The following is a 20101-nucleotide window of genomic DNA, read 5'->3' as shown; positions in this document are numbered from 1 at the left end:
GAGACTCAAGGGAAGAGGAGCAACACACCACTTCGCAAGAAAGCAAGACAGATTATGTTGGGTTTTACACACACAAGGCTTTCACACCCTCTATAAGATCACACACACACTCACTGTTGTATGAGATCACACAATGCAGAAACACACACACTCACACTTTGAGTATTGAAGATGATAATCTTGGAGAGAAACTGGAAAACTCTTTATTGATAAAACTACTAACTACATACACGGTTTATGAGCTATTTAAAGCTCTACAATCAAGTAGCAACTGCTACTAACTAACTACAACAAGAATCAAGAAAACAAGAAGAATAACCGCTACATCTCAGCTAACTAACTGCTGCTCCAACGGCTAGTTCGGCTAGGTTGCTTCTTCCTTCTCGGCTCAAGACCGAACTCCCTTCTCGGCTCAAGACCGAACTCCCTTCTCGGCTCAAAAACCGAACTCCCTTCTCGGCTAACTAACCGAACTCCCTTCTCGGCTCAAAAACTGAACTCCCTTCTCGGCTAGTTCCAGCTCAAAGCCGAGCTTCCTTCTTCTGCCTTCTCGGCTAGTTCCAGCTCAAAGCCGAGCTTCCTTCTTCTGCCTTCTTCTTCCAACTGAAATGAGCACTCCATTATTACAATTCTCCACCTGAGGGCTCATCTCAGTTCTTGCACAAACATTGATCAACTTCTTGCAATGATCAAACTTGTCTCTACCTAGAGACTTTGTTAGCATGTCAGCCGGATTGTGCAAGGTGTTAATCTTAATCACCTTCACTCTCCCCTTTTCAATCTCATCCCTAATAAAATGCAACTTTATGTCTATGTGCTTGCTCCTTTCATGAAAACCCGGATGTTTAGCCAAGCACATAGCTGAGCTGCTGTCACAATGAATCACCATTGTCTTTTGGTCAAAACCAAAGTCAGAAATCACTCCCTGAATCCAAAAGCTCTCCTGTACAGCTGCAGTGAGAGCTATATACTCTGATTCTGTTGTTGAGAGAGCAACAACACTTTGCAAACCTGATTTCCAGCTGATTACAGTTCCAAACATGGTGAAAAGATAACCTGTTTGGGACTTTCTGTTGTCCAGGTTTGCAGCATAGTCTGCATCACAATAGCCCTGCACAACCTCCTCAGATTCACCTTCCCAGCCATTGAAGACAATTCCCCAGCCACTGGTTGACTTCATGTACCTCAATATCCACTTAAGAGCATTCCAATACTCCTTCCCCGGGTCAGCCATGTATCTGCTAGTCACTGAGATAGCATGTGCCAGATCTGGTCTGGTACAGATCATAGTATACATAACACTTCCAACCACACTAGCATAAGGAATAGACTCCATCTCCTCAGCCTCTTGCTTAGATTTAGGGGCCTGCTCCTTTGAAAGCTTAAAACTCTGGGACAGAGGAGTTGATGCAACTTTTGCATTTTCCATTTTGAATCTCTGCAAAACTTTCTCAATATAGTCAGTTTGAAACATCCACAGCTTCTTGCAGCCTCTGTCTCTCTGAATGTGTATGCCTAGGATCTTCCTTGACTCTCCTAGATCCTTCATTTCAAAGCTAGACTTCAAATCCTCCTTGACTTGCTGAATTTCTGTCATAGAAGGTCCTGCAAGTAGCATATCATCCACATAGAGCAATAGATAGGCAATAGGTGTTTTGCCCTTCCTCTTGATGTAGATGCAATCATCAAACTCTGATCTAATGAAGCCAATCTTCTTCATTTGTGCATCAAACTTCTTGTTCCACTGTCTAGGACTTTGCTTAAGACCATAAAGACTCTTTTGTAGCAAGCACACCTTGCTTTCTTCACCACTCTTCACATAGCCCTCTGGCTGATCCATGAAGATAGTCTCCTCTAGGTCTCCATTTAGGAAGGCAGTCTTCACATCAAGCTGCTGCAATTCCCAATCTAGCTGATTCACCACAGCCAACAAAATCCTAATAGAAGTGTGCTTAACAACCGGAGCAAACACCTCATTGAAGTCAACTCCTTCTTGCTGTGTAAATCCCCTTGCCACCAGCCTTGCTTTGAACCTGATTCTGTCTTTATCAGTGGTCTCTACCTTCTTTTTAAACAACCACTTGCAACTGATCAGCTTCCTCTCCTTTCCATCTGTATTCAGCTTGGATTTGTCCACCAAAATCCAGGTTTTGTTCTTGAGTAAAGACTCTATTTCTTCATTCATGGCCTCTATCCATCTCTCTCTGTCTTTGCTTCTCATGGCCTCTTTATAGGTGAGAGGATCAGCAATATCAATACTCTCAGCAGCACACAGTGCATAATAGACCATATCTGCAAATTTCTCAGGAGGCTTTGCATTTCTCCTTCCCCTATCTCTTGCAATCTGGTACTCTCTGGTAGGATCTGCTGTGGGCTCATCATTTCTTCTACCTTGAGCTGGAGCACCATCACCCTCTGGATCAGGTTCATTTTCTGAGTCAGTGTCTCCACCTGCTCCTAGGCCAACTCCCATAGGCTCCACCTTGAAGAAATCACTCTCAACTTCACTGGAGTCACTGGAGTCCAGCTTATCTTTCAAGTAGGGCATCTGACCCTCCAAGAACACCACATCCCTACTCACCACCACCTTCTGCCTACCAGGCTCAATACACCAGAGCCTATACCCCTTAACACCCCTCTGATATCCCAGCAAGATACATTTCAGAGCCCTAGCTTCAAGCTTACTTTGCCTAGCATGAGCATAGGCTGCACACCCAAACACCTTGTATTTTGAGTAGTCACTATGAGCTCCATACCACATGTAATCAGGAGTTTCAGATTTCAGGGCAGTAGATGGGCATTTATTGATGAGATAGGCTGCTGTATACACTGCCTCTCCCCAGAACCTGCTGCTCAAACCAGAACCAAGAAGCAGGCACCTCACCCTCTCTAGGATAGTCCTATTCATCCTCTCCACAACACCATTTTGCTGGGGATTACCAGGAACAGTACGGTGCCTCTTCATACCCTTCTCTTTGCAAAATATATCAAATTCAGCAGACAAGAATTCCAAGCCATTGTCAGTTCTTAAACATTTAACACTCCTTCCTTTCTCTAGCTCCACCTCCTTACACCATATCTTGAACTTAGTGAGTGTTTCAGATTTTTCCTTAAGAATATATACCCACAACTTCCTTGTATAGTCATCAATGATAGCTAGATAATACTTTCCTCCACCAATTGAACACACCGGTGAAGGCCCCCAAAGATCACTATGTATGTAGTCTAAAGGGGCTGTAGACGAGTGAATACCTGTAGGATAGGGTGCCTTCTTTGCTTTTCCAAGTATACACTGCTCACAGGGGTCCATCTTGTTGAAATCTCCAGAGATCAGGCCCTTCTTGATGAGTTCTTTCAAGCTTCCTTCTGCTGGATGGCCCAGCCTCTTGTGCCATAGCATTAGGGAATCATCTGACACAGCATTGCTTTCTCCATCAACAGCCTTAGCCTTCAAATAATAGAGAATATGCTCTCTGTCAGCCTCCATCATCACTGCATCTCCAGATTTCACAAACAATTTTCCTTGACTCATTAATATAGTGAACCCCCTCTGCTCCAGCATTCCCAATGAGATGAGGTTCCTCTTCACTTCTGGAATATACCTCACCCCAGTCAGGATCTTCACAGAGCCATCTTGTAGGCTTAGCTTCACCTTCCCTATCCCTTTTATCTGACAAGTATGATTATTTCCAAGAACAACCGTACCCGATGCTTCTTGAAGATCATGAAACCAGCTTCTATTGGGGCACATATGGAAGCTGCACCCCGAGTCCATTATCCACCTGTGACTGACCCCACTGTCACTAATATTCATAAGTTGAGCCGGGGGATCAGCACTCTCCACACAATCAGATTGGTTGTGTCCCTCAGAGGCCATCTTTCTCTTCCATGCATGACAATCTTTCTTCAAATGTCCAGGTTTCTTGCACCAATAGCAAGCTCTGGTTTCCTTCTGAGCATCAGAACTTGAGGGTTTAGGGCCCTCAAACTTCTTCTTGAAGTTCTGCTTCTTGAACTTCTTCACATTCAAGGCCTCTGCAGCTTGAACATTGGAGCTTGCAGAGCCTCTGTTGGCTGTCTTCTGGAGTTCTTTGGCCATCAAGGCTGAATAGACTTCTGCATAGGTGATAGGTTTATCTCTTCCATAGATAATTGCATCACTTAACTGGTCACACGAGCTAGGCAAGGCATTCAATGTGAGAATGGCCTTATCCTCATCTGAAATCTTGACATCAACAGATCCCAGGTCATCAATGATCTTGTTGAACTCCTCTAGCTGCTCAATGATGGACCTATCTCCAGAAAAACTATAGGCATACAGCCTCTTCTTGAGATACAGCCGGTTAGCCAAGGATTTGGCCAAGTAAACTTCATCCAACTTGTCCAAGATCTCCACCGCAGTCTTGGCTTCTTGAACATCCCTCAAGACCTTATCTCCAAGGCACAGAATCACTGCAGAATGTGCCTTGAGCTGCATCTCCTCCATCTTTGCCTGAGCTTTATCATCAAGCACTGGAGCCTTTCCTTTCTCCTCTGGTTTTGCAAGAACTGCGGCCAAGCCTTGTTGAATCAAAACCGCCTTCATCTTCATCTTCCACAGGCTATAATCATTCTTGCCTGTGAACTTTTCTGCATCAAGCCTTGCTGCCATCTCTGAAACCGTTTGATCCTCTGCAAATCAGCTTCAATATCCCTTCCCACAGACGGCGCCACTTGTTGGGATTCGCACACACAAGGCTTTCACACCCTCTATAAGATCACACACACACTCACTGTTGTATGAGATCACACAATGCAGAAACACACACACTCACACTTTGAGTATTGAAGATGATAATCTTGGAGAGAAACTGGAAAACTCTTTATTGATAAAACTACTAACTACATACACGGTTTATGAGCTATTTAAAGCTCTACAATCAAGTAGCAACTGCTACTAACTAACTACAACAAGAATCAAGAAAACAAGAAGAATAACCGCTACATCTCAGCTAACTAACTGCTGCTCCAACGGCTAGTTCGGCTAGGTTGCTTCTTCCTTCTCGGCTCAAGACCGAACTCCCTTCTCGGCTCAAGACCGAACTCCCTTCTCGGCTCAAAAACCGAACTCCCTTCTCGGCTAACTAACCGAACTCCCTTCTCGGCTCAAAAACCGAACTCCCTTCTCGGCTAGTTCCAGCTCAAAGCCGAGCTTCCTTCTTCTGCCTTCTCGGCTAGTTCCAGCTCAAAGCCGAGCTTCCTTCTTCTGCCTTCTTCTTCCAACTGAAATGAGCACTCCATTATTACAGATTAAGGCAAACAAGTACCTTATCCTCCGATCCCACTTGTGAGGTCGCTCAAACTGTCGGTGAAGGACTCCGATGGGGTGGTAAAGCTTGGACACCAACTCTTGATCCACGATCTTAAGCGCCATATGATAGGATTTTACCTATCAAAGGAGTTATTTGAGAGAACTAGGCGTGAATTGAGAGAGATTGGAGAGAAATCGGTTTCTCCAAGAGGGAGAACAGTAGGGAGAGAATGATAAATATTAATTTAATTCATTATGCTTAATAATAATAAAAGACTTCACACATATTTATAATATGTGTGGTACAAAAAGATCTCCTATAAACTAGGAAAACAAATCAAAAGCAAATCAAATCCTAACCACTATGGAAAGTAAATAAAATCATAATAACTAAATAATACTAAAACATAAATAAACTAAATAAATATATGGAGAGAATATCAGCTCCCTTCCGGAATAAAATAGAATATCAGGTCCCTATCAACTCCCCCATCGTTGAAAACCACCTTGCCCTCAAGGTGGAAGTCAGAAAAATAATCTTCCATCTCGTTGTCTTTGTTTAGATCTTCAAATAAAATTGTATCGCTTGTGACCTCAACGAATGATGGAGAAGTCTTCGGGCATGAGATCTCTTCAGCGACTTCAGTGACATAATCAATGATGACAACATTGATTTTTGGGCTATTAGATTGTGGAGGAAATTTGGTTTCCACCAAAGCCATTGCCTCATCCAACGCTTGAGGCGATTCATCGTCATCTTTTTCCATCTCGTCAATAACGCGATCAGACTTGACATTTGTTGTTGACACATCGTCATTTTTTGCAATAGTCTCGACGACAGAATCAGATGTGGCCTCCTTTTTAGCCATGGCCTCCTTTTTTGTTAAATATGCAACTACCTCCGAAATTTTGTTGAGAAGTTTATTCGTCTCGGTGAAGTAAATGACATCCTCATCAAAGTTATGATAACCAACATCCAGAAATTCTTGCCATGAGCAATTAGGATTCGAGCGTCGATACTTGTGGAGCCATACAGATGCTGGATGGTCAAAAAATAACCTCACAAAAAACAAACGATCAGTATCAGAAAACAAATGATAGTCAAAATACTCTTGAACATCCAAAATCCATTTCACGGGGTTAACACCAGAAACTGAGGAGGAGAGTCCGGAGAAGAGTTTGACAGCAAGACGGACATGGTGGTAGAAATCAATAGGAGGATGAGAACCTAATGAAAGCACCAATTTGATAGGGTTTAGCCTATCGGAGGAATTATTTGAGTTAATTTGTAGAGAGAAAAAGAGAACAACCCTAGTTGAGGTTCTAGGGGGCGTAGGGAGAGAATGATAAATATTAATTTACTTCGCCGAGACAAATAAACTTCTCGACAAAATTACAGAGGCAGTTGCATATTTAGCTAAAAAGGAGGCCATGGCTAAAAAGGAGGCCACATCTGATTCTAACATCGAGCCTAAATTGGTGAAAAAGAGAACAACCCTATCAAATAATCTCTCTACAAATTAACTCAAATAATTGGAGGTTTTATAGATCTAGCAATTCACACTTGAATTTTTGATTTATTAGTTGGAGTAAAACATTTTATCAACTAAATCGCGATTTGTCATTTATGGACATAAAATAACATAAATAAAACTAAATCAGTATCAGATCTCTAATAATAATAATAATAATAATAATAATAATAATAATAATAATAATAATAATAATAATAATAATGTTGGTCCATAGAATTACAATAATGAAACATCATAATACCCTTGTATTATTATTGCCAGACAAAAAATTCACATTAAGGGGACTTATATTAGTTGATGTCCATTGATATCATACGCATGAAACATGGCCTAATTTAAAATTGAAAAATATTTTAGAGACATAATGGCAATGCTATAATAGGATTTAAATAGTAATTATACATTGTATTTTATTTTTAATTAAATTTACGTTTTATATATGTACTATGTTGCCCTTGTTCATTAATTACACATATTAAAAGACTTGCTTTACAATTAGGAATGTACAAGAGTAATTTATTTGGCAATATGGGACCCCACATGGACAATTAATTTTATTTCTCCCTCTTTTATTGTACTATCTGTTTAAGGATATAACTTTAAAATTTGTAATTTTATTAGCCTTATATATTTTATCTACCAAATAAAATAATGAAGTAGCGAATGACTAATGACAATTTTTCATCATACTAGTCTATTAATTTTAGCTTCAATAATTTAATAAAAATAATTAGCTATATGAAGTATTGAAAATTTGTTATCTAATTTTTATAAAATGTAAACCATCGGATTTAGAACATATTGCCAACAATAATTATTTTATAATTAAATTGTAATTTCAAATAAAAACTTGTTCCTTTTTATTTTTTATTTACAAAATTCTTTATAAAAGTAGTATAATGTTTTAGCTCAATTTACTATAACATACAATAAATTAAAATTTGCTATGATAGTACATTAATACTAATTGAGTTTTTGGTTTGATTTCAAAAATTTATAATTTTTATTTTAATTCTTTATGATCCAAAACTTTAATTTCTTTGAATTCTTAATTCTTGGAACGTTAAAGTCAAACCCATATGTTCTTAACACAAAATATAATATTTTAAAGATATGTAGTTAATATTTTTTCTTTTAACTTATAAAATGTTACAGTACTTCTTAGTTCAATTCACTATAACATGCAAAAATTAGAATCTGATATATGATGTGTTGATACTAATTGAGTTTGTGATTTTGAATTTAACTATCTCGTAATTTTATTTTTAGTTTAAAATATATTAAACAATTTTAATATTTTTAAATTTATAATTTCTCAATCCACCTATTCACTAATATTTTAAAATTATAGAGTTAATATTTTCTCTTTTGTTTCTAAATATGTAGTAGATTTTTTAACTCACTTCGTTATTACATGCAACAAATTAAAATTTGATAGGCGATATATTAATACAAATTGAGTTTACAATTTTAAATATTAAGAATTTCATAATTTTAATTCTTAAATTTTCAAAATATTATTTTTTTAAATTTATAATTTTTGGAACATTATACTCCGATCTTGATAATAAATAATCACATGTCCTTACCTCATCTATTAATATTTAAATATATATATTTAATATTTTCTTTGTATCTTCTAAAATGCCGAGTACTATTGTTCTTACCTTGATTCACAATAACATGCGACCAAGTAAAATTTGATAAGAGTATATAATATACTAATACTATTATGAATTTATTATTTTTTAATCAAAATTAAAAATTAACATTACAACAAAACTTTGAAATGAAAGAAGACGTTAAGCTTTAAATAACATTACTGTAAAAATTTTATTTAAAAATAAAATAATGCAACTTGGTGTTAGTTATAAAAACATTACCGTAACACTTTTATTTAATATTCAAATCTTGGTCGTATGTATTTTATAGATCCATCCAATTGGATTGATAAATATAAAAGTCTTGTTAAATGTTCAACGAAATGTATTAATATGTGTCAAGATTTTTATATGATGTGGAATGGTCATAATTTAATAATAATCTTTCTAAAATTATATTAGGGGTACATTAGTCCATATATAAATTATATACATGTTAAAAAAAACATAAGGGTATTATGGCATGGAGACATTATGTCTCTAAATCACTACTCTTTAAAATTTTTAAAACTATTTGGCTAGGCCTGCTTATTCGGCTGGTTCCGGTTCTAACCGGACCGGTTGACTGGTTAACCAGTTTTAAATTTTCATAAATCCTAGAACCGGAACCGGAACCGATCGGTTCGGTTTGGAACCGGCCGGTTAAGTACCGGTCGATTCCGGTTCCGGACAGGAACCGATGTGTAATTTAATCCGAGTTTATTTATAATTTTAAATAGTTCAATACTAAAAAAATAATAATCCAACATCTAGAAATATAACAAATACTAATACCTAAAATTCAAATAAATACACAAAAAAATACAAACCAACAATACAATAATATTCATATATGCATAAGAGTGATGCCAAGTGTAGTAGGTCGGACTGGTTTATGTTAGCAATTTTTTAATAAAAAAATAGGAACTTTAGCCATTTTTTCAAAAAATAAGTTTTAAAATTGAATTTCATTTTCCCTTTTTTTGGCTAAACAAATATGCAATGGAATTCCTAATACTAATTGATCTTGTTGTGACTTTTTGGATTATAACGGAATAGTTAATAAATTATTCCTAAACATGTTAAAATCGTATGTTAAATAAATTGTTACATAAATTTGTTATAAAGTTAAATTTCTATCATATGAAATGATACTGTATTTGTATAAGTTTTTTTGAAAATTAAAAACAAACTTATGATGTCCTACTCATTGTAGTTAGTTCATAAAAAATGGATTGGGGAAATAATTGTAGATCCAAAGTATCACGGTTTAAACATTTTAAATACTTCAGAAACAGAGCTCGCAAATCTAACACTGTTTAAATCTAAAATCACTCAATGCTTCAAATTATTTAACTTTAATTCAAAATTAATTCAATTCAATTAAATTTATTGGTATATTAAATTATAAAAAAATAAAATTGAATTATAATCCGGTTCCTGGTTAGGAACCGGTCGGTTCCGATTCCGAACAGGAACCGGGACCGGTTTTATTTAAAAAGTTGGAACCGGTACCGGAACCGAAACTGGAAAATCCGGTTCTGGTTCCGGAATTAACCGGCCGGTTCCAGTTTCGGTTCCGGTTAACCGAGAATCGGAGAACCGTTTAAGCACCCCTATATTTGGCTCTTGGAATTCAATTATTCAATTAAGTGCTTTAATTTAAAATACTTGTCGACCACTTACTTGAGTTTCTTTAATAAATTTATTTACTCCGATTCGAACCCTTCATCAATTTAACTGAATAGATTAATCTCGAAATCAAGTGCACTACACCATGGCCGTGTTTCAAGATTTCAAGCCTAATTGGGAATTCGAGTAGAAGAGGCTCTTATGGCGGCTTGGTCTGTGGATACATGGATGGTGTTGGGACTTTCCATTGTCTCCAGAACAAGTGATGGATAACCTACACAATATTGGAGGATAGTCCGAACCAAAGAGTGCACGGAAAAAGAATCCCATTTTCCCAAAGAATGTGGCACGGAGTGGAACGCGCACAGAGAGCTAGACTACGATGTCCACATGGGGTTAGCTTTCTTTCTTTTCCATTTTTACAGGAGGTACACGACTGATGTGGGTCTGTTGGCTTTTTTAGCTTCTTGTGGTTGCGGCGTTTGTGCTAATGTAAGGTTAGGCTAAGAGTTGTTTCTTTGTCTTCGCTTTCTTAGCCTGGTGTGCGTAGTGCTCCAAGTAGCTGTGGTCTGTTTTCTTTGTTTTTTAACTCTTTGCTCACCCTCTCGTTGGGGTTTGAGCATTTTGGCGCATCTAATGCACATATAGAAAAAAAAGTGCACTACACCAATTTGTAGTGTTTATTTTGAAAGTTCAAAATGCAAAAGCCCCATGACAATACCCAAAAAAACTAACAAAAATAAATAAAATTAACAGCTAATATCTAATTCATAAATTCAAGAAACAACAAAGCAAACATAAAAGCCTAAAGGCAAAAGAGCAGCCCATCAGTTTGGAAGATAGCAAACATATTCAAGGAAACAAACACGTTACCCTAGCTAGGTTCAACTTTTGAGATCGCTTAAGTCGTTGGTGAAGGACTCTATTCGGATGCTGAAATTCGGACACCAACTTTTAATTCATGATCTAAGGCTCCAAATAAGTCTTATATTTCGAGCTCCCAATTCGGTTACAATCCTTGAAAATGACATTATTCCTCCAAATTGACAAAGCAATGACATAAAGCTCCAAAGTTTTTGTCAAACTTGAGTAGAGGAGTGTTCATGTAAGCGATGAAGCACACCATTGGTTCCTTGAGAATGCAAAAAAAGAGATATTCCACCGCTCACAAAAGTACCAGAGACCACAAGGTACTTTACGGCTAAAAATGATATGCTCCAGGCTCTCTTACTCTTCTTTGCATAAAACATACTTATCATCTTCAAGTTCTGGGTACAAAATATGCGAAACCTAATTTTGGTGTTGAGTCTTCCCTGAATGACAAACCAAGCATAAAAGATTACTCGTGGTGGGACAACGTTTTTCCAAGCAAGACATCCTTGGTTTTTCGTTGTGCTCATGTTGTCAATACGTCAAGTAACCTGCAAAATAAAGTTAGAAGAAGAGAAAACATTTGACTTATTGATCAACCACACACTTTTTGTTTTCTTTCAAAACTAAGCGATTCATGGCTAGAAAAAAAAATCCTCAACAAGATTCACCTCCCAAGTAAAAAGATTTCCCCTCCATTTCAAGATCCATCTCCAATTTTGATTCTCCTAAACTCTCATCTCCTCAATGAGCATTTCAAGACCCATCTCCAATTTTGATTCTCCTAAACTCTCATCTCCTCAATGAGCTTGTTTATCTGGATTGACAACATGAAAAGCCTTGGAAAAATAATTTTAAAGCTCTCTCCTTCATCCACTTGTCATACCAGAATATTGTTTGTGCCCCATTACAATTTATACCTTATAACATTTTATCGCTTATTAAAAATATAGGCTACTTATAGTGAAAAGATTTATAAGACTATTATTATAAACCACAAAATTAATCAAAATTAATACTCTCATATATAGAAGTTCAACTGAAAAACTAAGAAATATTTTCAGCCATTTAAAAATGTAAAATTTCAATGAAATGAAATGAGAGTTTTAATACGGTGGTTGTTGTTTTGTAATTCCTCCGTCCCAGTAAAAATGACTAACTTTCTTTTTAGTCAGTCTCAATCAAAATAACTTATTACTATAAATAAGACACTTTTTATCTCTACTTTATTCTATTTATCTTTTTTTATTCTCTCCATTTAACATAGTACAAAATAACATTAAATAAAATCTCGTTTCCTAAGGAAGATGTCTTCTTCATGGGATGAAGGGAGCACTTTTGTTATCTAAGCATAGTTTAAATTTTTAAACACATACTGGATGGGCTTCAAATAATAGAAAAAACCAATATACTCCCTCCGTCCCATATAAATAGGTCATTTAGGGTTGACACGGGTTTTAATGTATAATTGGTAAAATAAGAGAGAAGGAGAAAAAGTAGTTGAAATTGTGTACTGGATGGTGGGCCCCTAAATGAAAAGGTAAAAAAGAAGGAGAAAAACGTTGCCATAAATGGATATGTGACTATTTGTATCGGACGGACGAAAAAGGAAATATGGCATATTTCTATGGGATGAAGGAGTATATATTTTTTTTAATCATACAAACAAATTCAACATCAACCGTATATCTTTTGACTTTGATCATGTAAAAAGATTTAATTTAACTGTTTAAGTTTAAAACATGAATGTAGTTAACTAATATTGAACTATGCCAATGAAAACATAAAAAATGAATTTTAGCCAGTTGATCTACAAAGTGCGACAAATATCAATCAACGAGTTAATATTTTTTAAGATAGCCCAAAATTCCATTAAAATGACAAGAAAAGTCCTTTTAAGGAGTAAATGATTGTGTTAGCTAAATGAAATCCATAGAAACTTTTTTTTAGTTTTATTCCTGAAAATTGATTATAATACTCATATATTTTTGAGTGCGTATTAAACTTACAGTTTATGAGAAATGGGCATTATTACATATTTTCAACAACCTAATGAAGTGGTATCCCTACAACACAACAAACACAGCAAAATTGCTAATGGATGAACTATATACATAACTAAGAACAATATTTTACTTTTCAGTGGGAAAACATGAAAAGTTATTGGTATTTATTTGTGACATAATACAGAATTGTCTCATTGTTGGTATCCAAGGCATCATTTATGACTCGGCAAGTAACTTATTGTATTGTTACTATATTACTATTTACTTGACAATTAGTATGATTTTCTAGTAGTTACTTTTGATAAACAGAAAAATGCCCAAGCTGTCCGAATGGCCACAACAAAGCTACCAACAAAAAAGAAAGGCCACAAACAGCGATATCAAGGCTTTCAATGCAAAAAAACGGACACTAACCCGAAATTAAGGTCTACTTGCCGCCGCAGACCCATAAACACCATATCGTGTGTTCCGTGCACTCATCCAGCTTCTAACATCATCCAAGTTATCAATTCACCAGACCTGACGCAAAAGGGAAGTTCGGACACCATCTTTTAATCCATATTTCCATTCACCACAAAAGACGTCTCTTCTCGAACTCCCGGCCAGTTGGGTTTGAAGTTCTGGAAAATCATTTTGTTTCTAATATCCCAATCAACATGCAATAACATAAAACACGGACATCCACATATGCTTGTGAGATCTTTTGAAGGGAGCACCGAGCCATGAAAGTAAGCACACCTTTGATTCTTTAATCAAATTACTATCTCATTATCCCATTTTAATCAATTCTTCACATGACTAAATTTTCTGTGGCCCACATTTTGGGTCCATGACCACTACTTTCAATATAATATACACTCCGTATTTAATAAAAGTTTAACGAGTGAAATATTATTCATGAATGTGTTATATAGTAACATAAAAACTAATCAATCTATTTAGATCTCACCTCCTGCCGGAACTCTTTTTAAAATAAAATAAAAATCAGAAACTCAAATTATACGGTAACGCATAAAATGATAGGCTCCAAATCTTGGGTCACAAATCACATATCATGGAGTAGTTATATGATCGGTCTCTATAATGTTTAAAGAAGACATGGGGCCTCTAAATTCCCACCATAATATTGTAGGTCAAGTATCTATCACCCTAAGCTATCAAACAAATAAAAGTTCAATATAACTATATAAGGGCATCCATAACACGATGGATTAGTATTAGGTTAGGTCATTCATCTTTACATATACTCTATGTTAGCATCAATAAATAGGATATATAACAAATGCGTAAAATTTCCAATTATATAAATAGTTTTAAAATATGTAATTTTCTATTAAGATAGGAATAATAGTACTTTTCCTCTCGCCTTTATATTCTCTTGTGAATCTTTCACCACTCTATTAACATCAATACATTATAGAGAGAGAGACTCCAACTCTACTACAAATTCTACAATATCAATTAAGAGACATGTTCATATCACAATCCAACAAACTCTTTAGACTAAAACCTCTAGTTTTCAAAATAGCACTACTTTTCTTGCTTGGCATCACAACCAATAGAAACCACCTCCCCACCAACCACCCTTCACTTTACACAATGCCTTTCTATGGCAACCTAAGCTTCCACAACATCAACCATGCATCTAAAGACTTTGGCAATAGATACCATCTCTACCCAAACTCCACCTCCAACATTGCCCACATCATCAAACATGTATTCAACCTAGGCCTCACTTCCCATCTCACCGTGGCCGCTCGCGGCCACGGCCACTCCCTCGAGGGCCAGTCCCTGGCCCCCCAGGGCGTGGTCATCCACATGGAGTCCTACAAATCCCCGGGGATGTCGTTCCACACCGCGGACCATTACCCCTATGTGGACGACTCAGCCGGTGAGCTATGGATAAACATCCTCCATGAGAGCCTCAAAAGGGGCCTCACTCCCAAATCTTGGACCGACTACCTCCACCTCACCGTCGGCGGCACTCTCTCCAATGCCGGCATCAGCGGCCAGGCTTTCCGGCACGGCCCTCAGATTAACAATGTCTACCACCTACACGTCGTCACAGGTCCATCATCTCATGCATCCCACAAAAAAAAGAGAATTATGTATTCCCTCCGTTTTCTAAAAATAGAAATTTTCTGTTTTCAAAAAATAGAAACTTTCCATTTTAGAAAATGAATAACATAATCCACTAACATTAATTCCACTACTTTTTCTCTTCTTCTCTCTTACTTTAACCCATTTTGCATTAAAACCCGTGTCATTTACAAAGTCTCTATTTTTACTAAGTTTCTAATTAGCTATAACTGCAGGCAGGGGAGATGTGGTTACGTGCTCGGACGAGCAGAACGCCGATCTCTTCAACGCAGTTCTCGGCGGATTAGGTCAGTTTGGGATCATCACAGAGGCCAGAATCGCTCTGGAACCAGCTCCTGCAAAGGTAATAAAACAAATCTTTGCTACTATAAAATGAAACAATATGATTTATTTATATGATTACATCCCTCTCCTAGCAGGTGAAATGGATCAGAGCATTATACTCTGATTTCGCCACATTCACCAACGATCAAGAGCGTCTGATATCCTCTTCACGAGACTCTCTTGACTACTTGGAAGGATTCGTCGTGATAAACAGAACCGGACTGCTAAACAACAGGAGATCCTCCTTCAACCCGAAGGATCCAGTCCAAGCAGAACAGTTCACTTCCGCAGGAAGGGTTCTGTTCTGCTTGGAACTGGCAAAGTATTTCAACTTAGAAGACGTCGGTTCGATTGAACGGGTGAGGTTCACCGATACCATTAGTCTCGTTTCGTAATCAGTGATTCACTCGGTTTACTTTCGGTTATGATGCAGGAAGTGGACAGCCTTTTAGCCGAGTTAAGTTTCATCCGCCCGACCTTGTTCATGTCCGAGGTCTCCTATGTGGACTTCCTAGACAGAGTCCACGTGTCGGAGATGAAACTCCGCGAGAACAACCTGTGGGACGTGCCTCATCCGTGGCTGAATCTACTCGTGCCGAGAAGCAGCATCCATGGCTTTGCTAAGGAAGTCTTCCACAACATTGTCAAGGACACAAGCAATGGCCCTGTTTTGATCTACCCTGTTAACAAATCTAGGTAGTAGTAATTTACATACATTTATGGAAATGTTATGTTTCCAAATTTGATGCATTTTTGGAATTTGATTTGCATAGATGGAAAAACGGGACGTCATTTGTGACGCCTGAGGAGGATGTGTTCTATTTGGTAGCGTTCTTGAGCTCAGCAGTGCCGTCTTCTGCAGGGAAAGACGGTCTGGATGCCATTTTAGCGCGAAACAGACGGATTGTAAAGTTTATTAGTGAGTCAAATATGGGGATCAAACAATATTTGCCTCATTATAATACCACACAAGAGTGGATAGCGCATTTTGGAGCAAAATGGGAGATTTTCTTGAGGAGGAAAATGTTGTATGATCCCCTCACCATCTTGGCGCCCGGGCAAAGGATTTTCCCGAGGGCCAACGCCTTGGAACAGCACTGAAACTCCAAGCAAAAAAAAAAATACAATTAAAAGGAATGAAATAAAGGAGATAAATGAAGCCAGATAATAAGTGTACTAATAGTAGAGGGGAATGAGAATTGTGGAATTCATGCATGTATCGTACCTATTTAATGTACACCATATAATTCAAAAAGTATGTAAAAGAGCAAAAAGTAGGGTTGAATATTCAATTAGCTATCAGTTATAGTTAACGGAATTAATATAAATTGTAATCGATTGGTTATAATTGATCTAAATGTCATAATTTTTTGTATAAACAACTTCCTTGTCTTTATTAAGAGGTGTGTGTTAATTAGGCCTTTTTTTTTCTCGTGTCATTTTTTGTGTTGCATATTTCAGCTAATTAAAGTTAAAATAACATCTGCTTTTAAATGCATTGAATGTCGAACACTTTCTTTTGTAATTTTTCAAGTGGCTTTTGAATAATTTTTAATGCTTCAACATATGCCGTTTTTTGATTAATTAGATTGCTCTATCAAATAATTTAATAATTTAAAGTAACATTTATTAACATATACTCTCTCCAGTCCCCATTAAATATCCCATACTTTCCTTATTTGAACGGTCCTCAATAAAGATCTCATTTCACTTTTACAATTTTTGGTAGAAGACTCGCCACTAACTCATTCTGACTCACATGTTATTATAAAACTAATACTCCTTCTGTCCGTGAATAGTAGTCCTATTTTTCCATTTTAGTCTGTCTGCGAATAGGAGTCCCGGTTCACTTTTACCATAAATGGTAATAGGGTTAGTCTCACCTTTCGGTAACTCATTCCACTCACATTTTATTTAAAACTAATATATACTGGGACACATGTTTCACTAGCTTTTTTTCACCCACTTTTCTTAACATTTTTCAAAAACCCGTGCTGCTCATAAATGAGACTCCTAATGGTGGTCGGAGGGAATATATAAAAGTAGGACTCATATTCTACTAATTTTTTCTAAAAGTCAAATAATTTCTTAAAAACCATACTGATCAAATATGGGACATTTAATGGGGACTGGAGGGAGCAATATTCAAAAATTTGTTGTCTAGTTAACAAGGTGTGGCATACAGTTAAAACAAGTTAACACTCCATCTGTCATTACTTGAGGCATTTCTTTTTCGCAGTAAAAATAAGATGAGTCTCATTTTTCACAGTTAAAACAAGGTGCGAACAGAAATACATAAACTCATTTCTTGACTGTATATTTTTATGTATTTTTATTGTTGTAACTTAGATATTTTGTATGATAAGTATATATTTTTTTAATAATAATTAACTTAAAAATATATATTGAAGTCCTATCAGTATTTTTTTATGGATAAAAATAAAATAAAAGTTATAATGAAATCGTTCTTTAAATATGGAGTCATAATCCCTAAGTGCAACCTGTAAATACATCGACAGATTCTCATTCCTATCAATATTACAGAATACAAAACAAAAATAGATTCTCTGTAAAAGTTGACACTTGGAAGATCTAACTTCACTCTTCAGAATCATCAAAATATCATGAATCTTAATCAATGTACGCTTCCATTTTATATTTATCAATCGTTTTAGACATGTATGATTTATGTGAATCATTAATTTGTTTCGATTAGATAGCACGCAGCGGCGGTCAGAGACGGGTAGGGTAGCAAATATCGTGAGATCGATCAAATGGAGTTCTCTGGAGCTAGTGGAGGGTCTGCCGACCTTGCCCAACCCACCTAGTTTTCCAGTTTTCATAAAGTAATGTTAATAATTAATCAATGAAGAAATTAGAGGCCAAGAACTCGATCGAGATCAGCAAGAACGAGCAAGAACAAGATAAAAAAAAGGGGTTGATGAAGCAACTCTCTATTTTGCAACAGAAAAACTAACTCTCTTTTATTTCTCAAGTGTTGAATGTGAAGATACAAAGATTGATTACAGTAGTTGTAGCTGCATACTATTTATACTACACACTAACTAGTGAAGAAGAGCTTCACTTCTTGAAATAACTGTCGCCTAATCCCAGCTCCAACGGCTATATGTTGTAACCAACTTTTCTTCACTTTCTTGATCATATGCGCTGCATTCCACCACAGCTCACCATGCACATGCATGAGCTATCTCTCGACCAACTTTCATAACAATCTCCACCTTGTGTCGAAGCATAGCTCAAGCTCAAAAAACTGTTGCCAGCAGATTCACCAATCTACAACAATATTCGAACTTCTCTTTACTCAGTGGCTTAGTTAGCATATCAGCCGGATTGTGGGCTGTATCTATCTTTACCACCTTCACTCTTCCACTCTCTACTTCATCTCTAATGAAGTGAAGTCTCACGTCGATGTGTTTGCTCCTTTCATGGAACATTTGGTGCCTTGCTAAACAAATTGCACCACTGTTATCACAATGGATAGCCACTGTCTCCTGCTCCAATCCAAAATCAGATATGAGTCCCTTCAGCCACTTGCTTTCTTTTACTGCTGAAGTTAGTGCCATGTATTCAGCTTCGGTTGTTGAAAGAGCTACTACATTTTGCAGCCCTGACTTCCAACAAATAGCAGACCCAAATAGTGTAAAGACATACCCAGTTTGTGACCTTCTTGTGTCAAGGTTGGCCGCATAATCTGAGTCACAAAATCCTACCAGAGGGTCTTTCTCTGCTCCACCATCTCTGGTGTATAGTATTCCCAACTTATCAGCACCCTTAAGGTATCTCATTGTCCATTTCAGTGCACTCCAGTGTTGCCTTCCGTAGGCTGTCATGTATCTGCTTGTAGTGCTTATGGCATGTGCTATATCTGGCCTTGTACAAATCATCATGTACATCAAGCTCCCAACAATGCTGGAGTAAGGGATCAACTCCATTTCTTCCTTCTCCACCTCAGTGAGAGCCTTCTGTTCTTTGCTCAACTTGAAATGCATAGCCATCGGTGTTGAAGTGCTCTTCATATTATCAGACTTGAATTTCTTCAAGGTTTTCTGGATATACTCAGTTTGAAATAGCCACAGCTTTCCCTCCTTTCTATCTCTGACTATATCCATCCCAAGAATTCTTTTAGCAACTTCAAGATCCTTCATTTCAAAGTCAGCCTTAAGCTGTGCTTTCACTCTTCTGATCTCAGCAACATCAGGACCAGAGATGAGCATATCATCTACATATAGTAGAAGATACACAGGCTCCTTTCTCTTCTGCTTCTTCACAAATACACAACTATCATACAAAGATCTGGAGAATACTAGCCTTGCAAGACTCTGTCCAAACTTCAAATACCACTGGCGGCTGCTTTGCTTTAGACCATAGAGGCTTTTCTTGAGCATGCACACTTTATTTACTGCTCCAAGAATCTCAAATCCTTGTGGCTGCGACATATAGATGGTCTCCTCCAAGTCTCCATTGAGAAAGACAGTTTTCACATCAAGTTGCTCCAACTCCCAATTCTTCCTAGCTGCAACTGCAAGCAAAACTCTGATTGAGTTATGCTTCACAACAGGAGAGAAGACCTCATTGAAGTCAATGCCTTCTTGTTGATTGAAGCCTTTTGCCACAACCCTTGCTTTAAACCTTACATTTTCTGCTTAGCATGTCTCAAACTTCTTCTTGAACACCCATTTACAG

At 37.1% G+C, this 20101-nt stretch overlaps 1 protein-coding gene and 1 long non-coding RNA gene across 2 annotated transcripts; one reads left to right on the top strand and one right to left on the bottom strand.

Annotated features, from left to right (window-relative positions):
* Positions 1-10828: 10828 nt before the first annotated feature.
* LOC121791540 lies at positions 10829-13343 on the bottom strand. Its single transcript, XR_006048602.1, has 2 exons — positions 11639-13343; positions 10829-11518 (listed from the first exon to the last, which is right to left on the bottom strand). It is a non-coding gene; the product is annotated as an uncharacterized LOC121791540 (long non-coding RNA).
* Positions 13344-14403: 1060 nt separating this feature from the next.
* On the top strand, positions 14404-16763 carry LOC121791537 (cytokinin dehydrogenase 6-like). The gene is made up of 5 exons (XM_042189464.1): positions 14404-15041; positions 15289-15416; positions 15493-15756; positions 15831-16093; positions 16171-16763. Exons 1-5 carry the CDS (start codon positions 14444-14446, stop codon positions 16496-16498), a joined length of 1581 nt encoding a protein of 526 aa, XP_042045398.1. The 5' UTR covers positions 14404-14443; the 3' UTR covers positions 16499-16763.
* Positions 16764-20101: the final 3338 nt, after the last annotated feature.

The sequence above is a fragment of the Salvia splendens genome, unplaced genomic scaffold (genome assembly GCF_004379255.2).
Source record: "Salvia splendens isolate huo1 unplaced genomic scaffold, SspV2 ctg841, whole genome shotgun sequence".
In the NCBI taxonomy this organism is placed as follows: Eukaryota; Viridiplantae; Streptophyta; class Magnoliopsida; order Lamiales; family Lamiaceae; genus Salvia; species Salvia splendens.
Note: the sequence above shows the minus strand (reverse complement) of the source record. Positions and strands in the feature narration are given on the sequence as shown.

Bases quoted from the DNA above. Each gene is read 5' to 3' on its own strand.
- LOC121791537 (XM_042189464.1), top strand. From the start codon at position 14,444: ATGTTCATATCACAATCCAACAAACTCTTTAGACTAAAACCTCTAGTT. The intron at 15,042-15,288 runs GTCCATCATCTC...CTATAACTGCAG, and splicing joins CCACCTACACGTCGTCACAG to GCAGGGGAGATGTGGTTACG. The intron at 15,757-15,830 runs GTGAGGTTCACC...GTTATGATGCAG, and splicing joins ACGTCGGTTCGATTGAACGG to GAAGTGGACAGCCTTTTAGC.